At 33.4% G+C, this 20,171-nt stretch overlaps 1 protein-coding gene and 1 long non-coding RNA gene across 4 annotated transcripts; both read right to left on the reverse strand.

The window, feature by feature from the left end:
• Positions 1-965: 965 nt before the first annotated feature.
• Positions 966-4,079, reverse strand: LOC110634316 (uncharacterized). 2 transcript variants are annotated; one of them, XR_002490959.2, is made up of 4 exons: positions 3,906-4,079; positions 3,722-3,785; positions 2,663-2,789; positions 966-1,415 (listed from the first exon to the last, which is right to left on the reverse strand). It is a non-coding gene; the product is annotated as an uncharacterized LOC110634316 (long non-coding RNA). The 2 variants fall into 2 exon arrangements; XR_002490958.2 differs by having other exon boundaries at positions 966-1,307; positions 3,906-4,077.
• Positions 4,080-4,672: 593 nt separating this feature from the next.
• LOC110634354 (uncharacterized) lies at positions 4,673-19,770 on the reverse strand. Of its 2 annotated transcripts, XM_021783312.2 has the most exons (26): positions 19,504-19,770; positions 19,189-19,350; positions 16,996-17,161; positions 16,719-16,835; positions 16,490-16,626; positions 16,244-16,394; positions 15,636-15,703; positions 15,123-15,221; positions 14,875-14,990; positions 14,128-14,302; positions 9,907-10,017; positions 9,751-9,829; positions 9,476-9,619; positions 9,256-9,369; positions 8,692-8,813; positions 8,523-8,605; positions 8,322-8,446; positions 8,114-8,234; positions 7,888-8,025; positions 6,619-6,715; positions 6,396-6,521; positions 5,817-5,909; positions 5,614-5,719; positions 5,361-5,503; positions 5,201-5,275; positions 4,673-5,089 (listed from the first exon to the last, which is right to left on the reverse strand). In XM_021783312.2, the coding sequence occupies exons 1-26, from the start codon at positions 19,657-19,659 to the stop codon at positions 4,964-4,966; spliced, it is 3,150 nt and encodes a 1,049-aa protein (XP_021639004.2). In that variant the 5' UTR covers positions 19,660-19,770; the 3' UTR covers positions 4,673-4,963. The 2 variants fall into 2 exon arrangements, with proteins under 2 accessions (XP_021639004.2, XP_021639006.2); XM_021783314.2 differs by lacking the exons at positions 19,189-19,350; positions 19,504-19,770 and having other exon boundaries at positions 16,719-16,831; positions 16,996-17,139.
• Between the last annotated feature and the right edge of the window lie 401 nt (positions 19,771-20,171).

Here is a 20,171-nt window from a genome sequence, read left to right on the forward strand (position 1 = left end):
AATAATGAGCCTAGTGAGTCACACACATACATAAGTAATCACCAAATTAAATATGATTTAATTAATTAATTAAAGAGTTTAATTGATTAATTAAATATATTTAGTTTGCAATAAGATTGCAAAGTCTCTAGCATAGCTTGAAATCAAATCTAGATTATTGGATGTATAGTATAAGTTAAATTTATATTTAAAGTGTTTAAATATGAGAAATTAATTAATAGATATTAATTAATTCATTTATTTATATTTGATATAAATTGATTAGAAGAGGAGAAATAATTATTTTGAGTTGAGAACTCAAAATTACAACACAAGGGTAATTTGATCATTCCACAGGGTGACATGTGGCACTATGAGATAGTGACACATGGCATCATATAAGCTTGCCATTTGTCTTCCAATCATGCATGATTATCAAAGTCAAGATTAAACCTAGCTGTGACACTTGGTTTGATGTGATTAGATCAATGAAAATTAAGGTGCAATCAGAAGATGACATGTGGCAAGAGTTTTAAGTGATGACCTAATTATATAATGTGATGTTATGAAAGAATAAAATAACATTCTGATTTTTCTAAAGAGGTGCCGCCACCCTTGAAGCCTTCTTCCTCTCTTCTTCTTCTTCTCTCATCAATTCAAAGAGAATTGCACATATTCACTTGAATTAAAATTGCTAAAAATTATTTTTAGTGTCCTATATACATCTACAACCTCTCTAAAGACAAATCCTTAATTTCTAATTGGTTGGCAAGGCTTGAAAAGCTGTTCAAGGGACTGCCATTGGTGATCTTGGTGTGGACAAACTAAAGGGACAACATTTGGGGTCCTAGGTGCTTCCCAAAGGTACCAAACACATCTACAGTGCCTCAAAAGGTTAGTTCACATGTTCTTGTATTAATCTAGGGTTCTAATGAATTAATCTGTTAATTCAAAAATCTTAAATGGCAAATGTAGACCCTAATAAATATTAAAAGGGTTTTAATATGCAATTGAACATTGAAATCAATTAGGTATATAATGAATCTTGCATGATGCATGAGACCCTAGAAGAAAATTTTTGAATTTAATGTTCTAATCTAATAATTTTCATGCTTCCACTCCTTCAGAGAGTTCATATATAGATGTCGCACAAGTCTTCTTATCTTCTCCTACATATGCCCAAGAAAAAAGGAGAATAAGAGAACCGCATTATCATACATGGATCCACATTGATTAAAGACCACTCATCTGCAACATCAAAGGCCCTTCTGGGTTCATGCAGAAGCCTTTGTTAAAGCAGCTTCACCTTCCTGCTGGCGGTGTTCTCTCTGAAACAAATCCAAGACAACAAATAAACAAGATCTAGCTCCTTTCTTGTTCATGATCAACTTTGCATGTTACTGGCATAATAAATGGTTCATGCAATGATCTACTCACTGCATAATAAAAAGTAAAATGCATCTATTTCATTGCAAATATATATATCCAAGAGGAAAAAGTTGTGTATTGGAATCAAATGGCTGTGTGATGTATGTACTATCAATTAGCAGAATGTAGCACAATCCATGAAAGCACAAAACTACCACTATGATTTTTTTTAGTCCGGGGGGAACCCCATGTTCTTTAATATTGGCAATGGCAAGGGCAATGTTTTAAAAGGCGATTCTTCTTTGTGAGAAACTTTTACATCCAACTTTTCCACAATTCTTGCCCTTTCCACCTAGGCCATCATGAAACCCTTCAACTGGTCAGAGAATTAACAATTATGAAATCCCAACCTTGATTACATGACATATTTCCTAGGAAAACCCAACTCGCAACATAATTTCCCTGATTAGAAAGTTGTGTACACTTAGTAAAATAAATTTTTTACCTTCAGGGGATATCTATCTCACTCATGAGTCATCTTACTCATTTCTATCCAATGACAATGGCAGCTCCAAGAGATACATCATCAACAAAAATAATGTTGACAGAAAGCACAAAAACTAAAACATTTAACTATGCGGTTATTTCATCAACTTAATACTTTAACTAGATAAATAATTAAATTAAACATACTGGCTATGATTACGTAGCCAAAGATGTGTGATGTGCCTACTTCCACTATACTAGCAGCCAGGAAAATATGAATTACACAAAGTTGTCATTCTGAAAACATTTCACAGATGTTGTTACTGAAGGACAATCAATCTCTTGTTTATGCATAAAATGCCAATGTTGAATCATATGTACTGATGCATAATCAGCATTTTTTTTATTAAATCATATAGTTATTAATCATTCACCTCGCATGCCTTCATTTTAAATTGATTTTAAAATTAATAATGTACTCTCTCCGGCCCATTTCAAGTGTTACTTTAGAAATTTTTTTGTCCCACTTTATCTGCCATTTTAGAAAATTAAGGAAGCATTAATTTTTTTTTCAATTCTATCATTGTCAATTATTATTCCCAATGCATTTATCTCTTCCTTATTGCTTTTCTACATTCCAAGGATAGTTTAGTCAATTATTAGTATTTTTTTTTTCATAAAATGAGGTTATCCAATCATTTCTGCAAAAACCTTAAAAAAATTTGAAATGGGATGGAAGGAGTAACACAAATAACATTCTAATGCGTGGTGGAGAACAATTCTTTTTGCTAGACCTGGTATAAAGAAGAGAAAACAAAAGATAGCATACCCTTCTTTCCCAGTAAGGATGGAAGGACACAAAATCATAAACCGGAGTGATACTCGACACCAAGATGACATTGAGTCCAGTAAACACCAAGAGAGCTGTCATAGGCCGTGTTCTGTGTGGCATCTTTCTTTTACATGCAAAAAAAAGATCATGGGATGAATAGTTAATCTCCAAACTATATAATTGGAATTGAAATAAATTAATTACTATGCAATTCAATCATTCAGCCATTAATTATTCAGAGTAGAACTGTAGAAGATTGATAAATGATGACATAAAAAAGAAATAAGGAAACAATTGAGTTGAATTTTCTCTTTTATTTGTTGCTTTTTCACATTCTTAGAGTTATAAAATACCCAACTCCTTAACACATAAAATTCCTATTTGCAACCATCATGGTAGCCGGCCAGCACTATTCATCTATTCCAACCAACAACAAATATCTAGCTAATCCAATATCACACTACTCAAAAAAGAAAGAAGGATATTATAGTAACTGTTATGACATTTGGCAATGTTTAAAGCTACGGATTTGTAGCATATTACAAAAATAAAATCAAACAAGATTAATGAAACCCAAGAGTGAATGGGCTTATTAATTGAACTGAACCTATCAATTCAATTCAGAAATTATCTAAACTGAAATCTAACTGATTCTAACAGTTACTCGGTTACACGATTAACTGGTTTTTTTGGATTTGGTTAATCAATATTTTTTATTTTAACAAATAGACTTTTGGCCGGATTTTTATAAAACCATTGAACACTCAATTTTACACTTTAGCTTATTTTTGAGAGAGATTAAATAAAAAGAGCCTTTGTGGGCTCAAATTCATTGCGAGATCTATTCAAAATTCTACATGCACAATGCAATAAATTTGTACCTGGAAAATCTTTTGAAAAAGCAACCAATTAAACCAAAACTAGAAATTGAGCAAAGTAATTTCTACCTAGATTTGCAGTTACTTCACTCGTACCAAAATTATAAGAAAGGGGAAAAAACAGAACCTGATCTATTTAGAATAAACACCAGGACTAAAACCAAAGAGAGGAATCTACCTTTAAAATCTCCGCAAAAAGAACCCACAAGCGTGCCCAGCGAAGCAGCAACAATGATAACAACCTACCAATTATCAAACCTGTTAGGTGTCCCATTTTCATTCAATCTAAATACAACCTTTTCTCATCTGTCAAAAGAACAATGTAGAGAGAGAGAGAGAGAGAGAGAGAGAGAGAGGAGTACCGGTGGTGGAGTGTGGACTAAGGCGTTAATGAACAGCTGAATGAAGCACCGTAACGGTAGTGGATGGCAGCTAGAACGATGGTACCGACAGACGGAAACAAGAAGAGGCGAGAGAAACGATGAACAGCGATGAGGAGTGAAAAAAAGAATCGATATACTGCATAAATTTATTTAAAATTATTTTTTCAAAATAATATAAATATATTTTCAATTAAAATTCTAGGCAATTCAGATTATTATCAAAGTCAAAATGAGACTTTCAATATTGATTTTAATATTAAATATTAATGATAAAAATATTATCTTTTTTTAAAAAAAATTCACACTCCCTCGTCCCAAATGCGAACGAACAGCTTTATTTTTGTTGAAAAAAATAACAATAATTAATTAAAATATCCTGATAATACTTTTGACGTAATAGAAAATGATAATAAATAAATAAATGTATTATGGATAATAATGGAACATAGTGAAGTTTAAAAAAAAAAAGTAATGCTTCTTTAATTTTGCAAAACAATAAATACAGTAAAATAAAACTTGAATGAGACAGAAAAAGTAACTTTTAAAATTTGTTAAGTAATTCATTTTAACATAAATTTTAATTAATGAACACAATCGTGACCAAGACTCACTTAAATTCATTCAGTAATAAACATATGACATAGTGCAATGAAGAATTCTTTTTTTTTTTCATAAAACTTTAAATTAAACAAACTTTGCTTACTGCTACTAGTTGTGGAAGGTGGACTGAGAATGGATATCAAGCCTTCCATCAAAGAGCACGCATTTATCAAATAATGAAATATGATAATTTAACAAGTGGATACACTTCCAGACAGGCTTCTATACAATTGGCACACCAAAAATTCCCATTTCCTCTCCTGTTCTACACTCAACAGATCAAAACCTAAACACAGAATATGATAAGATTTTGCCTATATTTCTTCGAAAGTAGGAATCACTCTATAGGGAAATGGTAGTACTGAAGTAGCAAAACAAGTATGATTACATCATGGAAGTTTCTGATGAACCAAATTCTAAGCTTTGTGAAACGAGACTCATTTCATGAGCCTTGGTGCCTTAAGAAAATATACACTCCTTACAAATCCTTTCCCAACTTCACCTACACCTTTTAACACTTTAATTGGATCTTCTCCTTCACATGCTTCATCTCGTCCTCGTTTCTGGAACAATTTAACAAATTTAGGATCAAGGGATTCAATTTGAAAAGATTTGCAAGCCACTGAACAATAAATTATTATCCCAATAGATATTTGGTTAACATTCAATTATACCTTTGTCTCCCACGTCAGGCCAATTGCATCACCTCCCAGAGAATCATACCACAACTTAAATGTGTTGAACTCTTTCTGCAGATATTATAAGTTAAGGTAAGCAGAAAAGTGCAAGGTGGTCAAGAAAAATCCCAACATCAAAGCATTCCACAATTCTTGCCTGTAAATCTGCAACATAGCTCCTCAAAGGATCAAAGTTCACCATCAGCTTATGTTTGATCTCCTCTGAATTACCCCTCAAATCTCCAGGCAACATGAAGGGCTGAAAAGCTTTGCTTGCATTCCCATGAACCACAAGTCTCCCTGCCAGAACTATACAACATTAGAGACCTGAAAAAAATTTTTAGTGAAAAAAGCAACATAGGTATTGGCACAGCAGCTTTTCAATCTTTGGCAACATTCAAGAAATACACCTTGGTTTGAATTGGATGGGAAGAGAAGACGCTGAGGATAAGGTAATCTGTCTGCATGGAGAAGAATTACAGCATCATAGTTGCTCAGAGGAGTTCGGAAAAGGCACTGCAAAATCAAAAATATTCCATGACAATTTGTAGGTATAAAGCATATGCGATTCAGGGAGCAGTAATGTTTGCTCCTGATAAGCATGCTAACTCACCTCCCATTTCAAAGGACCAGTCTGATCCTCCAATACAAGTCTAGTCAGCAGGTTTGCACTGCTACGAGCATAGGCCACCAACCTCTTAAGCTCCTTTTTATCCCCAAACCGACATGTCAAATAAAAATATTAACAGAGCACTATTGAAGATAATTTAATGTTTTATTTGCCACTTATTATGAATAATTGAAGAGACGTGAGCCAGAATAGAAAGCACATATTGTTATGGCTAACTTTGGTGAATGTGTGCAATATTGATAAATAAGTTCATTGTCCTCATAAAACATTTATCAACACAGCTGAAACAAGAGAATTTCCTCCATTATGATGTCTGACATTTTCAATAGACCCTAACACTAATAACATTTTTGTATTTTTTTTCAACGTAATAGAAAAATCAAACAACACAAGATAACAGAGAAGGAACAGATAATGAGAAGTAGACAAATTAATCAAAAAAGGCAAGCGCAGCTCAGACAGAGAAGTGAAAAATAAAAGCAAAACCTTTGGAAAACTTGCAAGCATGAACAGATGAGGAGAAGGTTTATACAACCAAATTAATGGGAAAGAACCACTAACCAGTGAGTTTGGTGCAAATCTGGTCCAAGCTTCAGATGCCTTGTCATAGGATGTTGCCAAGAACATTGACGGGCTTATGTTCTGTGCGTTTTCTTCATGACCTTTTCTACTCAGTGTAAAGTTATCCTGAAAAATCGTACACAGTTAAGAGGGTAAAATGAAAGATTATAGCATAAAGAGACCAACAAAATCAAATGATTATCAAATCAATAACAGAACTTACATAAATCTCTTTCTTGTCAATCGGAGTAAAATCATTATTTATGTCAACAACAAAAGGAGAAAAGGTCCAATCATAGTCAGCAAGTAGTCGCAAGAACCTGTCAAGAAAATTTTTATGAAAAGACAATATGGACAAAGCACTGAAACCAAGAACATTCCAATTAAAAATGATCTTCCATGTTAACATTAAAAAGAAGCTCATTTGATCTCCCATGGTTCCAAATAATGGCTGTTATTTAATGGTTTTCAAGGGCCTGTTACCTTCACTACCTTTATGTAACAAGCTTTTTTTTTCTGCATCAGTAAACATTATTCATGCAGGAAGGCCAGAATTTTTAACTGCCAGCTCCAGGTTGTGTTTCCCCCTATCCCCCACCTTCTCTAGCCACCATTTTTGCAATTTCTTCAACTTAAATCTTCTAATAATCTTATTAGCTGAATTTTTAACTTGATTTCACTTAGTTATAACTTATAAGGCAATCAAGTCAAAGAAGTATATAGAAGCGCCTTTTTACATTTTCTTAGAGGTAAGTTAGTATTGGCTTTTCTTGTTGCTTTTCAAATTTATTGGAAACACTTGGTTTAATTTATATCCACAATGAATTTACTAATATCACACATTAGTTTATTAGATATACAATTTTTCTTGAAAGTTTTAAGCTATTTTCAGAATTACTTTTTATTAACCCACATATGAAACTGAACTAAACATTGATCAGAAGTTCAGTTTGATTAATGTTCATAACCCAAACATGTATAAATTTAATGCACAGGCAAGCTAAATCACAGATTGATAATAATGAATACAAATCATGAATTCAATGCCATTATTTGATGTATTATGCCCATTAATTTTTGCAACTCCTTTGATATACATTCATTTAAAGCATTTCACAATCTATACAAAAAATTTGTAGTTATATAATGGCTGCAACAACCATTTCCATTACACACAACGGCAAATGGGATTCAGCCACAACTGCAATTTAAATCTATGATACGAATTTTAAGAAAAATTTGATATTCAAGCCAAAAGCATGAATGTTTATTCATTTCTAAGTCAACAACACAGAACACTATCAAAATATTGCCAGGATTTCTGTCAAACAATCCATCATGGTTATATTGGCATTTCTCTCTCACTGTGGCAGTCTCATGTTCTTGATCATATGAAGAAACTAAACATGGTAAGCATGAATAACATGTTATTCTCTCAGCTAGAGAAAAGTTCATTAATTTGTGCATGCCCCATTTGAGTGAAGATTTCAACCTTAAGAATCCAACGATGCGTGAACAAGGAGCAGTAAATGGCAAAGGCTTCACAAAGAGATGTGCAACCAATAATTCAACTGCCTCCTCAACCAAGCAATCTGAAAACAGATGGGAAGCGACCCATCGTTTTGCAAGCCTACACAGAAGTCAAGCAAGATAATTGAGGTAATATCTTTCGAAAGTTGAATAAGAGCAGAAAAACCTAAAACAGATCCAGCACTTACCTAACAACTGGCCCATACATTTGGTAAATTCCCTGTAACCCATTAATCATGCTAGAATGCTGACCACGAACAAAGAGTTTCTTGTCTACAGAAGGAACCCTCTTCACTATATCACTTCCAACTACAAGTTAAATTTAGTTTAGTAACTCAATAAGAGTCTGATAGACATAAAAATAATAAGAGCATGTCATATTTCAGAGTTTCTCACTTTCCCTTTTCACCAAGCTTAAGCCTCTCTCATGCAAAATTTTAAGACGAAATGCAAATCCAGAAAGAAAAACATCCACGTCATCCTCAGTAGCAATACATGTCATCCCCCAACTATTCTGAAGACTGCAATAATATTATCATTAGATGACACAGTAAAAGGAAATACAGTAATTCATGTGCAAAGTGCTTCTTCGCTCACCTCTCCCCAATTTTAAGAAGGAAAGCAGATTTAGTTTTCTCAATTGCCACCTCATCCATTGGCCAGTTCCCAGAACCTTCCAACTAAAACAAGGAAACCAACGTTTACGGCATTATTTCAATAAAACTAATATATATATAAATTATTACTAGTTGATGGGGCACCATACCTGAATCATAACTTCCAATGGCTGGATACAGCATGAAATCAGCTTACGTAATTTTGGAACGTGACCCTTTTCACTTGCTAGTGGATGTGGTCTAGGAGGGAAGACGGATGTGAACCTGAAAGCTAGAAACATCACAATCAGATAGCACTTTCTTAGCAAATAAGGGGTGAAGGGAAAAACAGAAAGACAGCCAAAAAAAAAATCCACTTTACCTAAAAATATATATTAAATGACAACAACTCAAATCCAGAACCATAGAATTATCTTATCTGTTTATTAAGGAACAAAGACAAGCCTGCAGATCTCATAATCCCCAGAGAGAAACAGAAGTGCGACACACACCATGCCATAGACCACCACAGATATAAGATGTTTAAAGTAAGACTAAGCAGTAGCACAAAATTTACAATACTTAAACATTTCAGAGCAAAACATGTGTCCATAACAATTTAATGCTTAATATTTGAAAGGAAAATGAGGGAAGAGAAAATAACTTAACATGAAAATTACTTGGCACCTCACAGCAAATATTTTAAGATTGATATCTAGTTATCCAATATATACCTGGGTCTAAAGGCTGCACACTAGACACCTTCAAGGGAATGTCCTCAATACAACGTAAGCGCTTTGATAGAAGTTCAAATGCCGCAAGCAAACTTGCAGAAAATGACATAGGATCTGAGAAAAATGGTATTACTTTTGCAATAGATTGTACACTTCCAAGATAGAAAAGCACAACTATGAGGAAAGAAAACTAACAGCAGTTAATGGTAAATTGCAATACCTTCAACACCATGAAGAAGGGAGAAATCAAGTTGATCCACAACTTGCAGGACGTTTGTTTTTGATAAAGAAAGATGTTGGAGGAGTACATATTCAATTATTCTTTTCAGAATGAGATGTTTCGCCCACTGCTTACTTTCCCATACTAGATATTAGTGAAACAAAACCATGTTAATCCACTTGATACAAAACCATATTAGTGAAACAAAACCATGTTAATCCACTTGATACAACTAATTTATTTTACAAAAACCAAGATAAACAGCAGAGTCTCACCTGTGCTTTCAGCAATTTTACCATCTCTAAATCTACGGAGCTCTGCCTTTTCTCCCCAAAACTTCCGAAACTTGAGAGCCTAGTGGAAAAAATAAGTAAATTAGCCGATGAATGGAAACACAAACCACAAAAAATTTAAATAAACAACTCAAATACCTCCTCTTTATTATCAGCATTTGGACCAATATCAACAACTCTAAACGCTTTCTCTAAAGAGCTTACTGAAATTCCAATGAGCAGTGGCTCTGTATCCAGTGTTGACAAACCCTGAAACACAGAACAATTAGAACCAATCCATAACATAGTCCTAAATCTTGATAAGTGTCAGAAGTCATGGAAATGGGACCATCATGAAAATCAGGTCAAAGTCTCAATATTGTGTACAAACTTATTTTGAGAATTATAAATATCAAATACTCATTTCCAATAATTTTACTAAAATTTGATAAATGTAACTAATTAGTGAACAGAAAATTCATAATATAAAACTATCCTAGGCATAATATATATTCTCAATTAAGTTCAAAGCAAAAGCAAAGTAAAATATATTAAGAATCTAACCTTGTTGTCATTCACCCTCAAAAGTAGTATTGTGATTCTAACAACATAAAGGGAGGATGGGGGTGAGAAGACCTAAAATCTAGTTTTTGTACATTTATTTTTGCAAACAAAAACTCCGCCTAAATAGTTTGCGCTTAGCCAGTCCCAAGCCCAAATAAAGGAGGAGATTTGCGGTAGGTAACAACTAGAGTAAAAATTTCGTCATACTTTATGATATGAATTCAAATGATATAAACATTAGGGCGTCCTCTACTTACGACGCTCTACATCGGAGCCCGGGTATAGTGAGAAATATGCAAAGGTGTAGAGTGTTCACCGAAAGCGACACGCTATGCCCACGCCCAGTTGTGATGTTAAATGAGCAAGGGTTCCCACATCATGGACAGGTATGGGTAAAGAAATTAGTCTATAGGACAGATAGTGAAACAGAATATAAGATAGGCATAGAGAACAATAGAAGATATCATAGAAAAAAATCAATTAGAAAGGAACAGAATAGGAAGAGAATCAGGGTTGTTACTTGAAATGTTGGATCACTTACAGAAAAATTAATTGAGCTTGTGGATATCTTGGAAAGGAGAAGGGTGAATATTGCTTGCATTCAGGAGACTAAATGGGTAGGAGAGAAAAGCAAGGAAGTGGGTAATTCAAGTTACAAACTGTGGTTTATCGAAAATGAGAGAAATAAGAACGGAGTGGGCATAATCATAGACAGGACATTGAAATATGTTGTAGTAGCTGTGAAAAGAGCATGAGATAGAATTATACTAGTAAAGCTAGTACTAGAAGTAGAAACAATAAATGTAGTTAGTACTTATGCCCCACAAATAGGACTAGATAGTGAGAGTAAACAAAGCTTTTGGGAAGATATGGATAATCTAATGCAAAGCATACCAAATGAAAAGAATGTTTTTATCGGTGGAGATTTGAATAGACATGTAGGAAATGATAGGCAAGGTTATGAGAATGTTCATGGAGGTTTTGGTTTTGACAACCGAAATGAGGAGGGAAAAAGTATCCTGGATTTTGCTATGGCATAAGACCTAATACTAGCAAATACCTACTTTATAAAAAGAGAGTCACATTTAGTGACTTTCAAAAGTGGGCGACATAGTAGCCAAATTAACTTCCTCTTAACCAGAAAGACAAATAGAACTCTATGCAAAGATTGCAAGGTCATTCCAGAAGAGGCTTTAACAAGTCAACATCGGTTAGTGATTTTGGATGTCAAGTTTAGGAACAATTCAAGTAAGGTTAGAAGAATTAGTGTAGCTCGAACAAAGTGGTGAGAGTTCAAAAGGAGTAAAGCAAGTAAAGTTCAAAAATGAGCTTCTCGAGTCCAAAGCATGGAAGCTGAATATGGAGGCCAATGGTATGTGGGTACAGATGGCATCAAAGATTAAAGAAGTAGTTAGAAAAGTACTTAAAGAGTCTAAAGAACATAGACCACCCTCAAAAGAGAAACGGTGATGGAATAACGAAGTACAAAAGGCAGTGAAGAGAAAGAAGAAATGATATAAGAAATTACTTAAATGTGATAATAATGAGGCATATGAACAGTACAATATAGCAAAAAAAAAGACAAAAATGGTAGTTAGTCAAGCAAGAACGCAGGCCTTTGAAAAGTTATATGAGAAACTTGGAACTAAAGAAGGGAAGAAAAATATTTATAGATTAGCGAGGAGAGAAAAAAAATATCAAGATCTCAATCAAGTTAAGTGCATTAAGGATAAAGAAGGAAAAATATTGGTGAAAGATGAAGACATTAAAAAAAATGGAGAAATTATTTTGATGATCTCTTTAATAATAGTAAAAATGGTAATGGCGTGAATATAGATTACAGAGCAATAGAAAAGAATGTGAATTATATTAGAAGGATTATATCTTTAGAAGTAAAGGAAGCATTTAAGAGAATGAAAGTGGGTAAAGCCTGTGGACCCAATAGAATACCAATTGAAGGGTAGAAGTGTTTGGGAGATATGAGAGTGGCATGATTAATTAAATTGTTTAATAAGATTCTAAACTCAAAGAAAATGCCTGGTGAATGGAGGAGGAGTATTTTAGTACCTAATTTTAAAAATAAGGAAGACATACAGAGTTACTCAAACTATAAGAGAATTAAACTCATAAACCATACTATGAAGTTGTGGAAGAGAGTTGTGGAACATCGATTACATCATGATACTTCTATCTCTCCCAATCAATTTGGCTTCATGCCTGGTCGTTCAACTATGGAAGCGATCTTTCTCATTAAAAACTTGATGGAAAAATATAGAAATGTGAAGAAAGATCTACACATGGTTTTTATCAATTTGGAGAAGGCTTATGATAGTGTTCCAAGAGATGTCTTATAGAGAGTGTTAGAACAAAAAAGGATATTTATTATATACGTACAAGTGTTGAAAGATATGTATGAAGGAGCAACTACTATTGTGCGTACAGTGGGAGGGGATACAAGATTTTCCTATCTCAGTTGAATTACACCAAGGTTCAGCTGTAAGCCCTTACCTTTTTACATTAGTTTTAGATGAATTGACGAAACATATATACAAGAAAGTATCCCTTGGTGCATGATATTTGCGGATGATATAGTTCTGATAGATGAGACGCAAGAAGCAGTCAATAGAAAGCTATAGCTTTGGAGAAGTACTCTAGAGTCAAAGGGCTTTTAAGTTAAATAGAACGAAGACAGGATACATGCTTTGCAAGTTCAGTAAAGGCCGAACCGGTGATAGGAAAGGATTTAGTTTAGATGGAGTGGTACTGTCCCAAAGTAATCACTTTAAATATCTCGGCTCAGTCCTTCAAGTAGATAAGGAATGTGAAGAGAATGTCAGTCGTAGGATTAAAGCCGAATGGCTGAAGTGGAGACATGCCACGGGAGTTTTATGTGATCACAAGATTCCCAATAAGTTGAAAGGAAAATTTTACCGTACAACCATATGACCGGCCATGTTATATGGTAATGAGTGTTGGGCATTGAAGGAGTCGTATGTGTCTAAAATAAGAGTTGCGGATATGAGAATGTTAAGGTAGATGAGTGGCCATACTAGACTAGATAAAGTTCGTAATGAGAGTATTAGAGAAAAGGTAACAGTGGTGCCAATTGAGGATAAGTTGAGAGAAGGGAGATTGAGGTGGTTTGGTCATGTAAAGCGTAAACGGAGGCTCCAGTTAGACAAGTAGAGCACATTAGGTTAGAGGATAGAAAGAAAAAAAGGGGTAAACCTAAACTGACTTGGAGGAGAGTAGTACAATATAACCTAGAAGCATTACACATTTTCGAGAATTTAACTCAAAATCGTTTAGAGTAGAGAAAGAGAATCCATATAGCCAACTCCAAATTTTTTGGATAAAGGCTTAATTGAGTTGAATCGAGTATTTTTGCAAACAAAACCCCAAAAAAGGGGGGCAAAAATAAAAGGGCTTGAGTGTGTTCCTATAAGCTAGCTTTTATCGGTTGGCGTACAAACAATTTGAATATTTGTTGCTGTAAGAGATATGAGTTTGTTTAGCATGAAATATAGGAAACCAAGAAAAATGTAAGAACTACAGTTCAGTCTTTACCGTCCCAGATGGGTGAGGTTTCTGTAACACCTGTCTACATTTTGTTCAAATACCCATCATTTAATGGTTGTCAATGTAACAGGGAGGACAATACCCACTAAATAATAGCTACAAATTGAACCCATGAACCAAAAGATTGTATATAATTGACATGATAACAGGAAGGACAATACCCACTAAATAATAGCTATTTGGTGAACCCATGGACAATAACATTGAATATAATTGACATGATCTATTAAAGCTTACATTTTCTATGTCACAATCAGAATGGAAGTTTCTCCAAATAACACGAATGAACTTGGCCCTGTCACTCAGTCCTTGAGACAGAATATTGTGTACCTTCTGCTCGTAAAATCTCCAACATTCATCATCCAAACAAAACCCTGATGCACAAACCTTGCTATTTCCTTTCAAGTTCAATCTACAAAAACCAAAACATGTACAAAGTCAAGGGGAATAAAGATATGAAGGAGCACAACTATTATGAAGTGATCAACAAGAGAATACAGTGGATGCATTATTGGAAACCTCAGGCTTCAAAAATGGTAACTATCCTCATTATCATTTGACTTGGCCTTATAGCTGGTGCAATGCACAACAAAACACTTTTCATGGTAACTAATAACCATAAAATTATGTTAAAATTCATCTTCTCAAATCATACTTTTAGATTTCCTACATTTTTCCATCAACTATTTTCTTTTATTCTTGAATGCTTTTAGATATTCACTGCTGGCACTCCCAAATTTACAACACCATAAGTCAATCAACAATAGTAAGGAGAATTCTGAGACAAATTGCTAAAATTTTTTATCCTAGAAATAAAATAATAAAAATCAAATTCATAAGCAATCCAACTAGAGCATCAATACCAAAAACTAACAGTAAGCAAATTTTTTAAGCTTCTTTCAAGAAGATGCTAGCTTGAATCTCAATAAGAAAAGTGGAATAAAAAAAAAAGTAATCAAAAAGTTGTAAACTAGAAAATAGTACCTTATGCAATAATCAAATTTAGAAGAGAAGTCAATCTTGGTCATAAAAATATCCTCAAAAGCAACATCTCCTGATTTCTCTAAGCATTTAAGTGCCAAGGCAGCCTCATCTTGAAGCTGAAAGTTGGAGAAAGTAATAAAATATTGAACAGGGATTATTGCAGTACCAAAACAATAAATGCAAACAAGATATGGACTCTCCTGACTACATTTAACATGAAACATCAGTAAAATGTCAATAAATAGTACCTCTAAGAAACCATTACTTTTCATCCGAAAAGCCAAATTGAGGTGTGCATATGAATCACAAATCACTACTGGAAATGTTTCTTTATAGAGCAACCTTTCCTGTAACTCCAGAATAGGTTTATAATGAGCAACAACGCAACACATGGTACAGCAAAATCAAGATCTCAAGACAGAAGACAACAAATGAACTCAGAAGAGTCCAAGAAATTCATAAAACAATATGAATGGCTTTTGGTGTATTTTTGAAAGTCATTCAAATACCATCTTTCTAATGACAGCCTAATTTTGATGACAATACATTAGGAGTAAAGTTATAAATCTATGTTCACATGCCACATAGGCATTTCAAATGTTACCCTTAGTTGAATGTAAAATTCATAGGCAAAACTGCAAGATGATTTGATCAGCTCTTCTACTTCTACCGCTCTCAATGTGTAGCTTCTCTCTTTTTTTTAACTACAAAAGCAAACAATATTTAAAGCATATAAAAAGAATATCATTAAAACAGCAGACCTCCTTGGAGACCTTGACCTCACGTTGCTGCCAGAAGTAAAGCCCTTGGCTCCATGATTTTGAACTTGCTGCAAAACAATGAAGATAGCAACTTATTGCGGTTATATTAAGTGTTGTTTATATCAACAATATCAGTTTCTAAAGGCTCATATAGCCAAATTTCAATTGAAATGGGGTCTAGTATGAATTTGTCTCTCAAATATATTAATATCTTTTATTGATACTGTTTCTTTGCATTAAGCCCACTTGCCTACTCATAAACATTATACCAAGAAGCATCACTAAGCTCACTTAAAAAGTTAACTTAATCCCATAAACCAATATCATTTGATCACATCATCTCAAACTCAATTCTCAAACATGATCGTAAATTCTACAATGCAATGTCTTGTTAGCTTCACATCTCAATTGCTGAACATTATCAGTTGTATACACAGAATAGAATTTAATGAAAATTATATGGTCAAAAAGAATAGAATTTAAGGAAAATATAGTAATTTAGACTTCAGAGATCAACTCCAGAACTTCAAGGGTAAAAATTTATTGAGTTCTCCAACACTCTTGATGACAGTTATGCATGCACATCTGGCAAAAAGAACTGAACATACCTATAAAATCCATTGTAACACGAAATATTTGCAATGGCTTCATAGAATTATTAACCTTCTCATGAGTTGCTAGGTACGACAATATGACAGCTATTAGAAACTCATTTAAGCAATCATGGGCATATATAGAACTTCTCTGCTGAGCCCAAACCTACAGCAATAAGAAAAAAATAAAATTCTTATATCCACACCCATAAACCAACCAGTCACAACTATGCCTAGAACAGCAAAACTATGCAAACTTACCTTCAGCAAAATTAGAGCCTCTCTCAATTCCCTCCATCCAAGAAAAGTTTTCTTAAGAAATTCTGTGTTGTCCTCTAAAAACATGTCTTCCAACATACTACTATTATATCTTGGTGTAGGCAGCGGCGTGTTCCCCTCTAATTGATTCCAAAGCCGAATAACAGTTTGGTAAAGACATGCAATATATCTCAATAACAATGACACTCCTTAATTAAAGACTATATGCTACCTTGATTTAAAGCACGAATATTGTTCCGCTTCATGTCCAACTTTGCAACATTAAATAGGAATTTTGCTGTAGGAATTACCCTCACAAAGAGCCCAGGGAATTCAACAACCTTCCTGGCTATCACCCCCACCCCACCACAAAATTAAAAAAATAAATAATAAATAAATAATTCAGAGGCTTATGTTAAAGTTACGAAGGTAATGAAACAGACATCACAAAATCAATAAAATTTGACAAAATCATCATTCCAAACAATTTCAGAGAACAGATAGCGAACCTGGATAGACAAGCAATACAGGTTTTCGGGCCTCATTGTGGAAGGAGGACCATTCAACCTTGTGAACTAATGAAGAAGACTTCAAAAACTTCTTGAGTATGCAGAGGTAAAGGAACCTTTTGGCATGGTACCGGTAATTTAAATAATCTTTCTCATGGAAACACTCCTGACAGAAAGGTGAAAATAATTAAAGTGAATATTTGAAATTCAAAGTTTGAAAGAATATCATATAAGCACTATCTAATTGTCTACATAACTTCTGGAACTTATGCCAAGCAGCTTCAGATTGAGAATCAAAACCTGGTTCAACCCAACCATTGTGGTGCTATGCTACTATGCTCTTTTAAACACCGTCTCACCTGGAATAATTAATTTCTTATACTCTTTAAGAACCTATTTAATTTATCTGAAAGTAGGAAAGACAATTTCAAAGCTTCATTTCACATTCTTTTCCATTAGTAATTACTGTGTTGCTAAAGTCATAATCTCATTCCCCGTAAATCAATCAGGCATTTACTTCATAGATATGTGACCTACGATTTATCAATACCACTCAATCATGCATGTACCAAGATCAGCAGAAATTCTCATTTATAAGTTCTAGCTCCTAATTATTCCCAAATTTCTAACATTTATATTCATTCCTAGTGCTTTATGCCATAAGCTTACACAGCATAAATATGTTTAAGGAAGAACCACTGGTAGCATTTTTATCAATATACATGGTACAAGGGGACAGAAAAACTTAGTTGGTGATGGTATTCTACAGCTTGAAAAATAAATAGCCTCAGCTACTCTTCAAACTTTCTAAGTATGTTCAAAACATTCCAACTCCCTTCACAATCCCACAGTTCCAAAAGATAAGTTAACCCAAAATATATAAGAGCACTTGAATGAATCTTATTCAAATTTCTGATTCCTATCAAATGTTCATTACTTCATTAATACCTTATTTGGATTCCTATCAAAGTTTAAATGTTCATTACTTCATTAATATACAATACAATACTGTATTGTATTGTATGGTTTTTATTGTTAACATGTTTGGAAAGACAATATGATACAGTATGGTTTAATAACCTTTTCTTGTTTAGTTAAATGGTATGGTATGGTATAATAAATATGAAAATTATTAAAATGCCCTTATTATTGTTTTAAATATATAAAGAGTTGTTTTAAACTTTGCTTGCACTGCAGCATATACAGTTTCTATTATAAGGGGTTTAAATTATTGAAAATGCATCAACAAGTCCTTAATCTTTTACCTATCACATAAAATCATTCCCCTTCTAATATAGGTAGAAAACTTTATTTAATATTATTAATAGAAACAATAGTATTATCAAAACCAATAAAAAAAGTTTTTAGATGAAAAAATTCATTTAAAATATTTTTTAATTAATCTAGTAATATTATGAAGTGCAGATCTATTATTAAAAACTTGAACATATATATATATGAAAATTTCTTGCCATTATATATATATATATATATATATATATATATATATATATATATATATATAATGGCAAGAAATTTTCATATATAAATTAATTTGCCAATATATGTGGAACAAACTGAAACCTTATAAGTTATTTAAATCCATCATACAGCTTTTCTGTATTTATATATCCAATTAATGTACGCTCCTTTTTTCATTGTACTCAACTTAGTTATGCATATGTTAGTCTACTCGATGAACTAAATTAAGTTGTATGGGAAAACCATTTACTAGTCCCATCCAGATCAATAGTCATTATTAAAACCTTGACTGTCAGTTATGGGTGGCTAGAACAAGAGTAAAGAGGGGTATTAAAGCATAAATGCAGACCCACCAAAGCTTGAGAAGGGGCTGTGGAGGACTAGTGATGTGAGAGACGATGGAGGAATAGCGTGTATAAGAGACTGAAGATAAGGGATAAGGAACGTTTCTAGGGATAATTGGAATTTTATAAATTGTGTAATTATAAAATAAGAAGTAAAATTTTAAACCATCCAAAACCACATATTTGATGGTTTGAAAATCTGCGGTAAAATCATGATTAAAAAACCATCACTTTACAATCCAAAACCACCATTTTCATGAAACCATGGGAAACCATCATCAAACAAAGGGTAAAAAAAATCCCAATTCTTAGAAATATTCACAAATGTACACCCAGAAAAAAGAAGCTCAGTAAGTTCAACAAGTACCTTTGGCAACTGAATGAAGAGGTCCACATTAATATCAGGCTTTGCAATGCACTTCATCGAATAACTACCTCCAATTTCAACGGATTTTGGCTTCTTAAACTTAAACTCCACTTTATCTGCACCAATATCCTTAACAAAACCTGGAGCTTCATCAACTGTAACCTGCTCAATTTTCATCATCAAAAGCACGCGTTTTTCATAAATAAATAAAATAGCTAAGACCTTAAAATGCTCCTACAATGATTTCAGTATCAAACTGAAACCAAATGAGCAAAAGAAACGACAAATAAAAAATTGAAATAAAAAGAAACGGACCTCGATGCCTTCGGGAATTTGGTTGATGGCTTCTTTGATGGCTGAAACGGTGTCGTCCACGAGCTCGGTGAGAGCAGGTGAGTAATCGACCTGGACTTCCTTCAACAACTCTGAGACTTTTAAGTCCATTGGTTCCATCAGTGTATCAACGTCCATCGTTTTTGGTTTTTACTGTACGGAGGCGGTTTGGCTCAGCCGGAGAATGAATACGTTGCTAGGGTTTAACAACGCAGAGGTGGCGGGAGAGAAACCAATAAAGAAACAAAAATTAAGAAGCGAGGTTTATCAGATGGAAAACAAAATGTTAAGGCCCACATATGAAAAAAAAAAGTTATTGAGGCCCAAAAATTGTAAGCCCATGCCATGGAAGCCTTTCTCTAATTTTTATTTGATATTTGAAGCTTCAAATGTCCAATACCCACGACGGAAAGAGAGGAGAGTGCACTGAAAATATTAAATTTTAGTGATTTTATATTCATATAAATGTAGATTTCTTCATAAATTATAAAAAGTGTTAAAATAAATTTCATATTTATGTAAGTGAAATAATACGTATTTGGAAAAAATTAACTGAATAAATTATTAAAAATTTGAGCACATTTATTTAAATTAATAAAATAAATATATAAAAGGTAAGTATATACAAATTTTTTAAAGTAAGAAAAAAT

This window comes from Hevea brasiliensis, chromosome 16, assembly GCF_030052815.1.
Source record: "Hevea brasiliensis isolate MT/VB/25A 57/8 chromosome 16, ASM3005281v1, whole genome shotgun sequence".
NCBI classification, from domain to species: domain Eukaryota; kingdom Viridiplantae; phylum Streptophyta; class Magnoliopsida; order Malpighiales; family Euphorbiaceae; genus Hevea; species Hevea brasiliensis.

Excerpts from the sequence above, each read along its gene's own strand:
- LOC110634354 (XM_021783312.2), bottom strand. The coding sequence starts at position 19,659 with ATGGACGTTGATACACTGATGGAACCAATGGACTTAAAAGTCTCAGAG. Across the intron at positions 15,704-16,243 it reads TGTTACAATGGATTTTATAG|CAAGTTCAAAATCATGGAGC; the intron begins GTATGTTCAGTT and ends ATTGTTTTGCAG. Across the intron at positions 5,720-5,816 it reads CTGGTCCTTTGAAATGGGAG|TGCCTTTTCCGAACTCCTCT; the intron begins GTGAGTTAGCAT and ends TTGATTTTGCAG.